The sequence below is a fragment of the Zalophus californianus genome, chromosome 13 (assembly GCF_009762305.2).
Source record: "Zalophus californianus isolate mZalCal1 chromosome 13, mZalCal1.pri.v2, whole genome shotgun sequence".
Taxonomy (NCBI): Eukaryota; Metazoa; Chordata; class Mammalia; order Carnivora; family Otariidae; genus Zalophus; species Zalophus californianus.
The window spans coordinates 89,198,274-89,208,432 of NC_045607.1; the positions used below are offsets into that span (position 1 = coordinate 89,198,274).

Here is a 10,159-nt window from a genome sequence, read left to right on the forward strand (position 1 = left end):
ATTATGTCACTTTAAGTTAACAGCATTTAAAAAGCAGTAACAATTATACCATTAATAAAAAAGGCAAAATATTTTTTGGAATAAAAAGTATTATTAGCAGAAACTATAATAATGCAAGAATATTTTGTTACACACCAAATGAAAAGCCCAAATACTAAATGATGATTTCTCATATTTTAATAATCAGTGGGGTGACAGAGCCATCAGTGAATGTGTCATCAGGAATCATGTGAACAATAGATGAAATACACAATACTTTCAGCATAGTACAGCAAGCTCTTTTCTGGTACAACCTACATTACAACACTTATCACTTAAGTTTACATAGGCCTGTCTCTTTTTTCGGGAATGTTTATCTAAGCCTGAGGTTTCTAATTCTGAAAGACTTTTGTCTTCAGCTTCATATTGTCCACTAAAAACAATTTTCTTCAATTCTTCCAAGTTAAGATTTGAACTTTCCAGTGCAAGTTGTAGCTCTTGTAATGATGGCTGCCTCGCAGACAGTGTTGCCTTCAACTCCTGTGACAAATTAGGAATATATTCCAACACTGTATTTAAGGTTTTTGTATTGATGATGGAGGATGGCTCGACTTCTAAATGGGGAGGGGAGAGAGAGAAAAATACTCAAGTCAAGGAACATCAGGAAAACAAAATTTTGCATAGACGTAAAGGAAAGCATTGTCTTGATAGAATTAATATCAAAACAGATTCAACAAGTATCCTAACTAAACCACTTAGATATTATAGTTGGGTGGCTTAAATTACTACAGCATCACCAAGATTCTGCTTTATTCCACAGACCTTCTGTCAGTCTTTCTTCATGTCCCCTTAATGCTTTCATCATAGCAGTTTTGACTCTCCCTGATTTCTGAAGTCATCTTGGTCATTGAAAACACTCAGTTTGATCACAGATGAATTTTTCTTACCTGGGTAATTTTCTTCTATTACTAACTTCTGAGTTATTATAGTAATCCTATCAAATATTCCATGGTGGCAAATTACTGCTTCAGGATAAAGTTAAAGGCAGAATTTTCAACTGCTCTGATCTAAACGTCAAGGGATAACCAGTCTCTGACGTCCCTCACACATCTATTTAACAGTTCTTTTTTCCCAGAGTATTTACTTCAAATAAAACAATACTCTAGTACTTTATCTTTCCTTCTAATGCTTTCTCATTCACATTCTAAACTGACAGATGAGAATTTTTTTAAAATTTATTTTATTATGTTATGTTAGTCACCATACAGTACATCATTAGTTTTTGGTGCAGTGATCCACAATTCATTGGTTTCATATAACACCCAGTGCTCCATGCAGTTGTGCCCTCCTTAATACCCATCACCGGGCTAACCCATCCCCCCACCCCTCTCCCCTCTAGAACCCTCAGTTTGTTTCTCAGAGTCCATAGTCTCTCATGGTTCTTCTCTCTCTCTGATTTCCCCCCATCATTTTTCCCTTCCTTCTCCTAGTATCCTCCATGCTGTTCCTTATGTTCCACAAATAAGTGAAATCATATGATAATTGACTTTCTCTGCTTGACTTATTTCACTTAGCATCATCTCCTCCAGTCCCATCCATGTTGATGTAAAAGTTGGGTATTCCTCCTTTCTGATGGCTGAGTAATATTCCGTTGTATATTTGGACCTCTTCTTCTTTATCCATTCATCTGTTGAAGGGCATCTCGGCTCTTTCCACAGTTTGGCTATTGAGGACATTGCTGCTATGAACATTGGGGTGCATATGGCCCTTTTCACTACATCTGTGTCTTTGGGATAAATACCCAGTAGTACAATTGCTGGGTCATAGGGTAGCTCTATTTTTAGTTTTCTGAGGCACCTCCACACTGTTTTCCAAAGTGGCTGTACCAACTTGTATTCCCACCAACAATGTAAGAGGATTCCCCTTTCTCCACAACCTCTCCAACATTTGTTGTCTTTTGCTTTGTCAATTTTTGCCATTCTAACTGGTGTAAGGTGGTATCTCAGTGTGGTTTGGATTTGAATTTCCCTGCTGGCTAATGATGATGAACATTTTTTCATGTGTCTGTTAGCCATTTGTATGTCCTATTTGGAGAAGTGCCTGTTCATGTCTTCTGCCCATTTTTGGATGTGATTATTTGTTTTTTGGGTGTTGAGTTTGAGAAGTTCTTTATAGATCTTGGATACCAGCCCTTTATCTGTAGTGTCATTTGCAAATATCTTCTCCCATTCTGTGGGTTGCCTCGTTGTTTTGTTGACTTTCTTTTGCTATGCAGAAGCCTTTTATCTTGATGAAGTCCCAAAAGTTCATTTTTGCTTTTGTTTCATTAGCCTTTGGAGATGTATCTTGAAAGAAGTTGCTGTGTCCGATGTCGAAGAGGTTACTGCCTATGTTCTCCTCTAGGATTTTGATGGATTCCTGTCTCACATTGAGGTCTTTCATCCACTTTGAGTTTATCTTTGTGAATGGTGTTAGAGAATGGTCGAGTTTCACTCTTCTGCATGTGGCTGTCCAATTTTCCCAGCAATCATTTATTGAAGAGACTGTCTTTTTTCCATTGGAAGTTTTTTCCTGCTTTGCTGAAGATTATTTGACCATAGAGTTGAAGGTCCATATCTGGGCTCTCTCTTCTGTTCCATTGGTCTATATGTCTGTTTTTGTGCAGTACCATGCTGTCTTGGTGATCACAGCTTTGTAATAGAGCTTGAAATTGGGCACCATGATGCCCCCAGCTTTTTCTTTTTCAACATTTCCTTGGCGATTCGGGGTCTTTTCTGATTCCATACAAATTTTAGGATTGTTTGTTCCAGCACTTTGAAAAATGTCATTGGAATTTTGATCGGGATGGCATTGAAGGTATAGATTGCTCTGGGTAGCCTAGACATTTTAACAATGTTTATTCTTCTGACCCATGAGCATGGAATATTTTTCCATCTTTTTGTGTCTTCAATTTCTTTCATGAGTGTTCTGTAGTTCCTAGAGTATAGATCCTTTCCTCTTTGGGTAGGTTTATTCTGAAGATTTTTGGTTTTTGGTGCTATTGTAAATGGAATTGTTTCTCTCATTTCTCTTTCTACAGTTGCATTGTTATTGTATAAGAAAGCAACTGGGGGCACCTGGGTGGCTCAGTTGGTTAAGCAACTGCCTTCAGCTCAGGTCATGATCCTGGAGTCCCAGGATCAAATCCCACATCGGGCTCCCTGCTCAGTGGGGAGTCTGCTTCTCCCTCTGACCCTTCCCCCTCTCATGCTCTCTCTCTCTCTCTCTCAAATAAATAAATAAAAATCTTTTAAACAATTTAAAAAAAAAGAAAGCAACAGATTTCTGTGTATTGATTTTGTATCCTGCCACATTACTGAATTGCTGTAGGAGTTCTAGTAATTTGGGGGTGGAGTCTTTTGGATTTTCCACATAAAGTATCATGTCATCTGTGAAAAGAGAGAGTTTGACTTCTTTGCCAATTTGAATGCCTTTTATTTCTTTTTGCTGTCTGATTGCCGTTGCTAGGACTTCTAGTACTATGTTGAATCTCTTCCCCCAGCTGCCCTTAAGATGGTTTCCTTGGTTGTAAGATTTGTGAGTTTTACTATTACATGCTGGGGTGTTGGCCTGTTTTCCTTGATCTTGGGAGGGGTCCTCTCTGCCTCTAGGACATGACTGTTTGTTTTATTCCCCAGATTAGGGAAGTTCTCAGCCATGATTTGCTCAAATTTATCTTCTAGTCCTCGCTCTCTCTCCACCCCCTCCGGGATTCCAGTAATTCTGACATTGGAACATTTCATGGTGCCATTTATTTCCCTGATTCTATTTTCATGGACTCGGAATTGTTTTTCCCTGGCCTCCTCTTTTCCCTTTTTATCTATTAATTGGTCTTCAAGGTCACTAATTCATTCTTCTGTCTCAGTCACCCTAGCTGTTAGATTATCTAGGTTAGATTGGATCTCATCAATAGCATTTTTAAGTTCTGCCAATTCAGCTTTCATTTCTGCCCTTAGAGACTCTATGTTGCCATTAATTGATTTCTCCATTCTAGCTATTGTCTTCACAATTGCTAGCCTGAATTCCATCTCCGACATCTTGGTTATATCTGAATCCATTTGTAAATCTGGGGCATAAGTCATAGTCTCTGAGTCTTTCCTATTTTGGGGGTTCCTCCTCCTAATCATTCTGTTGAGGGGTGGTTGAGGGAATGTAGAGAGTCCAAATTATTGACCACAACCCAAGCAAGATGCACCTGTTTTCTAGGGACCTTAGGGTTGCTGGCCTCTTGTTCTCCCAGCCTGTCTTCTGGGGGAGGGACCTGCTGTGCTGTTAATCAGGCAACCCTGTTTGGGTGGAATTGCCCTGCCTCCTGTGGTGGGGGATGGGCTCAGTGAAAACCGTTTTTTGGGGGCTTTTGTTCTCTGGTGGTTTCCCTGGTGGCTTTCCGTGTCTCTTCCAAGAGTCAGAGCAGAAGAGACCATTTCCAACCCTCTGCCTCAGAGCAGAGAGATCGCAGTCTGTTCTTTAGTGAGCTCTCCAGGCCATACTATCTCTGTTTCTGTCTGTGCTGCTGTAAACTGCAGCGTCCTGGGTTATGTGCCCCTCAGCAGGGCTCCCAGTCCTCGCCTCCTGGTCAGGGCACATCTCTGCCCTTTATGCTTCTAAAACCACCAGCCGTCCCCAGTTTGTGCACGTGACCCTGCTGCTCTGGGTTTCCATCTTGGGGGCTGCCCTAAAGTCCTTTCCCCGCTGCTACCGGTCTGTGAGCCTGTGCCCCGTCCCCAGTGGGGTAGGTTATTGCTCACCGGCGGTGTAGGATCCCCACGGCCAGGCTCCCTCCCCCTGCCATTTATCCTCTGATATCTGCCAGTGGAATCACGGCTCCCTGCTTCATACCTTGAAACCAACCACCTGTGATATTCTGTTTGTAGAGATCCAGATCTATCTTCTTACATCTCAGGCTGATTTCGTGGGTATTCAGAGTGGTCTTGTAGATATGCAGCTAAATTCCGGGGACCGGTTGGAATAGGGTCCCCTACTCCTCCGCCATCTTTTTTTGACAGATGAGAATTTATACCATTTTTGGTATAAATTTGCATTTTCCTTCAGTAAGATATCCTAAGTTTAATTCAACCTCTTCATAAAATTCCCCCTGCTCTAATTTAAATCTTCTATAGTTGGGGCCTTACTGAATGCAGAGAAAAGCTAATAGTAACTTTCCATGTACTTAAAACCAGTTAATTAATTCGGCAAAACAACTGTAGTTTCTGTTGTGTTTATTCATAGGCTGTGTTTTTGGCATTCTTTTTCCATCTGTGGATGGACATATAAGGTGTTTTGACATCTTGGCTATTGTGAATAGTGCTGCAATGAATGTGGGAGTGGCAATATCTCTTCAAGATCCTGATCTCATTTATTTTAGATGAATATGCAGAAGTGGGATTGCTGGATCATATGGTAATTCTATTTTTTTTTTTTTTGAGTAATCTCCATAGTGTTTCCCATAGTGCTGCACCATTTTGCTTTGCCTTCCCATGAACAGTATACAAGGGTTCTAGTTTTTCCACATCCTGAACAATACTTACCCTTTTTTTTAGGGGGGAGGGGCAGAGAGAGAGGGAGAGAATCTCAAGCAGACTCCACACCCAGCACGGAGGCTGATCTCACAACCCTGAGACCATGACCTGAGCTAAAATCAAGAGTGGGACACAACTGACTGAGCCAACCAGGCGCCTGTCTTTTTTTTTTTTTGATAAGAGCTATCCTGACAGTTGTGAAATGATACCATTGTGGTTTTGATTTCCATTTCCCTGATGATTAATGATATAGAGCTTCTTTTCTTATACCTGTTGGCCATTGTATGTCTTCAATGCAAAAATGTCTATTCAAGTCTTTAGCCCATTTTTTTAATTGGGTTATTACCTTTTTTGCTGTTGAGTTGTAGGAGTTCCTTATATAGGTTGGAAATTAAACCCTTAGCAGATACATGATTTGCAAATGTTTTGTCCTGTTCCATAGGCTGACTTTTCCCTCTGATTATTTCCTTTGCCCTGCAGAAGCTTTTTAGTTTGATGTAGTTCCACTTTTCCACTTTTGCTTTTGTTGCTTGTATTGCACTCTTTTATTAAAAGTGTTTTTTAAACTTATTTTGAAACATTTTGCAATCAACAACTTTACCTTCTTAAGTCTAAATAAAAGATATTCTAATCAACCTGAAATCATATAAGCAATCTCTTAACCACTGTATTTTGGACTAAAATTTCACTAACATAGACCTCTTTTAGTTAAAAATATCTGTCTTTTTTTTTAAAAGGGGTGCAATGAGTGTTATTTCTGCACGTTATAGGAAAAAATGGTTCGTTAACAATTTAATAATATGAAAACAAAAACTAACAATAGAGGTTTTAAACTCATGAATAACAAATTATTGACATATACTTCCAAAAGATTCTTAACTAATAATTTAGACATTTTTCTTGATCTTCACTTGCACGAAATATTAGGTTATTTCTAATTAAATTATGTACTGGGTAGCAATTAAGAGAGTTCTTTGAAAATACTTTAAATCACAGTACTCCTACAGAAATAGAAATCTGGCTAAATAGCTATATATAAATCTTCTCAGAAAATCATTTTTAAGCAACAATTTGGAAACAACCTAAATGTCCACTAAGAATGGTTAAAACCTAAATGTCCACTAAGAATGACTAAATATATATGGTAGATTTATGATATAGAATACTCTAAAGCTTTAAATTATGTTTTTGGAGAATAACAATGTGAGAAACTGCTCACACTATAATATTAAGTGAAAGTCAGGAGGTATACATACATATTTCCAAATGCTTTTATTTTTTTTTTCTTTAAAGATTTTATTTTTAAGTAATCTCTGCAACCAAGGTGGGGCTGAAACATACAACCCTGAGATCAAGAGTCACATGCTCTACCCACTGAGCCAGCCAGGTGCCCCTACATATCTCATTAACATTGCTTTTCAATTCCTCATTTAATATAGATATTTTTATTTCCTCATTAAATTCACATATTTTTTCAAAGTCTTTAATATCTCTGAGTGTTTTTCATTTTTCTTATATTTATGTATCTGTTTCAATCTTTAATATGAGCATATATTATTTATTCAGAAAAAGTGAATTAGCAAAGGAAACACAATGCAATCTGGTCATCCCTACTTTGAATCAGTAAATCCCTAAACTTTGTAGTACTCTTCTAATAATATTATATAAGAATTCTGTAAGAACTTGCATTAAATAAATTGGTCTCTGACCAACAGTGTAGAAAAGTAAAGTGAATAGCTTTATAATCATGCTTTAAATCCCATAAAAGAGAAGCAAATGGTGGTTAGTATGCACAATAATTTTATATGAGGGTCACTTGTATACAGGATAGATAGGCTATAAAATATAGTTGTGATTTATCATAAATTACATATATGTTGTGAAACATAAAACACTAAGTTATTTATAATTGAGCTTGCCTTTTCTGAATTTAGTATGACCCATTACACTGCTTAGAATAGTGTGTCTGTGAAAGTTTGCATTGCTACTTAACCTTAGCTTCGTTTATCTTTATAGTTTATTACTAAAGAAGTTGTTTTTGTTTTTGTTTTGTTTTTTAAACCATTCCAGATTTGAGCTGTACTCAATTCTGGGGTCTTGCTTTTAAAGAAAATCTGCTCCAGCTTCTAAATGCTTGAAGCATCAATCAGCTTTTCAGCTGAAAACTTCCCCCCGGCGAACTTCCCTTGATTCTAGGTCCCCTTCAGTTTCTCCTGTAGATTAGGCCCTTTCTTTATGTTTAATACCTTCCTTATCTCACAAATGAACTTCAAGATCCAGTGCAAAGACTAGGCCAGGCTCTTCCCTTTGGTAAAGTTTACAAATAAAAATAAAATTAAGAGAGGAAATTTTCGATGGTGTGGACCACAGCCCAGCCTTTTCACAAAGGAGTAGAGTCGTTAATATGCCCTTTCGTGTCTCCCACTCCAGGACCCTCTCAGGAGTCTCCGAGTTCTGCCCCAGGCCCTTTGGCACTCAAACCAGGGCACACTTGACTGCCTCCAGTGCTCTCAAGTCAAGATGCCCTGTCCAGTTGCCCCAGCCCCCAGCACGCCCTCTCTATGGCCCGCGGACTTGACTCTGGGGTCCAACCGGAATGGGTCCCACCTCCAACGGGTCTTTGGGCAACCAACATCCTCTGTGGCTCCCCCTCTCCCCATCTGGATCATCCAGATTGCCAGGAGGTGAAGGGCTCCAAGTGCCTCTCAGGAGAGGCCTTTGTTCCCGCTGCTTTCCCTCCCTCTGGTGAGATACCCGGTGAGACTGTACTAGAAAAGCAAATTACAAGGGAAAACTCCAAACTTTTAGGCATCAGCAGCCTCAAGAGTCAGGGCTAAGCGCGGGAAGCCCGAGCAGTCTGGAGCCAGGGAGTGCAGGTGCCATTCTAAGCGGTCAGTGGCCTGCCAACAGCCAATAATAGGAAGTACAGAGCGGTGAGGGGCGGGGCGCTCACCTGCAAGTGGTTCAGGTGCCTGCCGAGGTTCCCGACCTTTCTGGAGAGCCTTTCCTCCCCAGGAGACCGAGCCGCAGATCCGGATACGTAGGCGGACTAACTCGCGTCTGCATGCCTTAATTATGTCGTTGTCATTCTGAGCGGGTATCTCTCTGGGAAGTTGGCTCAGTAGCAGCCATAACCTTAGCAGGTGGGACAAGTACAGGAGTTGCATCTTGGACCACATCCCTTCTGCTCTGGGTGTTTTTCCTCTAGGACTGCAGCCGCTGTCGCCTACCGGTCTCTGCCTGTGTTCCAATCGTGGACTTCAGGCTGCTGTCCTGGCCAGATTTCACCAAGCTTTTATAGCCCTTGGGCGACCACTTAGACCTGAGTCAATTGTCCAAGCTCCACCCGTTTCTCCACCCACCTCTTTGTAATCCCCCCCCCCACTCCTGCCCCCTCCACCTTTCACCCTTAACAACTTTCCTCCGTTTGCCCACCTTTCTGTTCTTGGACCCTTTACAGTTGTATATTTTTTTTCTTTTCTTACCCTTAAACTATTTTGTATACTTAGATAAAGTTAGTCAATATTTGAAGTTTTCCTTTATTATAAAGTTAGGCATGGCCCTTACACTAAATTATATCAAGAAAAATAAAATTGAAATCACCCATATTATCTCACAGTTCATTTTTCCATCATGAACATTTGTTGCATAACCTAATCTAAATAAGTTAATTAGTATAGTGTCTGGTATATCAATCCATAAAGATATAATGAATGAATGGATAAATTAACAGAGAGAACTGATGACTTTTTTTTTACTTTAAATTTTTTATTGTTATGTTAATCACCATACATTACATCATTAGTTTTTGATGTAGTGTTCCATGATTCATTGTTTGTGCATAACACCCAGTGCTCCACGCAGAACGTGCCCTCCTCAATACCCATCACCAGACTAACCCATCCCCTCACCCCCCTTCCCTCTAGAACCCTCAGTTTGTTTCTCAGAGTCCAAGAACTGATGACTTTTATCTAAATCCTGGTAAAAATATTAAAATTCTCAGTGCATAATAACTTTAAGCTTGTATAATACCTTAAGTTACAGTGCACTTTCTCTACTGACTTTCCTTTGACTCTTTTGGGAGATAGTTTGATTGTAACCAGTTACTTGAGTATCTTAATTTTAGGTTGTATTGTTTCTATATTCCTAGAGACTGGAGAGAACACACACACACACACATACATACACACACACACACAGAAACAACACCCCGCCCCCCACCGCCAAAAAAGATCCTGCAATTCTAGAAAGAATGTTTTGGTAATACAGGCTACAGCACAGACATCATGTTTGTTTGTTTGGTTTTTTTCTACTGTATTCTTGTTTACTGTATTTAGTGAGGTAATTTTTTTTAAGATTTTTTATTTATTTATTTGACAGAGACACAGCAATAGAGGGAACACAAGCAGGGGGAGTGGGAGAGGGAGAAGCAGGCTTCCCGTGGAGCAGGGAGCCCGATGCAGGACTCTATCACAGGACCCTGAGATCATGACCTGAGGCTGAAGGCAGATGCCCAACTGCTGAGCCACCCAGGCGCGCTAGTGAGGTAATTTTTAACAGCTCCTAATTTAACGGTTTGAAATAATATGCTCATTAAACAATCTTTCTAGATGGATATGAAC

General features: G+C 39.8%; 1 protein-coding gene across 1 annotated transcript; it reads right to left on the minus strand.

The window, feature by feature from the left end:
- Positions 1–201: 201 nt before the first annotated feature.
- Positions 202–8,716, minus strand: LOC113934957 (prorelaxin-like). The gene is made up of 2 exons (XM_027616612.1): positions 8,491–8,716; positions 202–593 (listed from the first exon to the last, which is right to left on the minus strand). The coding sequence occupies exons 1-2, from the start codon at positions 8,714–8,716 to the stop codon at positions 259–261; spliced, it is 561 nt and encodes a 186-aa protein (XP_027472413.1). The 3' UTR covers positions 202–258.
- Positions 8,717–10,159: the final 1,443 nt, after the last annotated feature.

Coding starts and splice junctions, on each gene's coding strand:
- LOC113934957 (XM_027616612.1), bottom strand. CDS start 8,716: ATGTGGTCCAAGATGCAACTCCTGTACTTGTCCCACCTGCTAAGGTTA. Junction 594..8,490: donor GGCACCTGAACCACTTGCAG/GTGAGCGCCCCG, acceptor CTCCCCATTTAG/AAGTCGAGCCATCCTCCATC.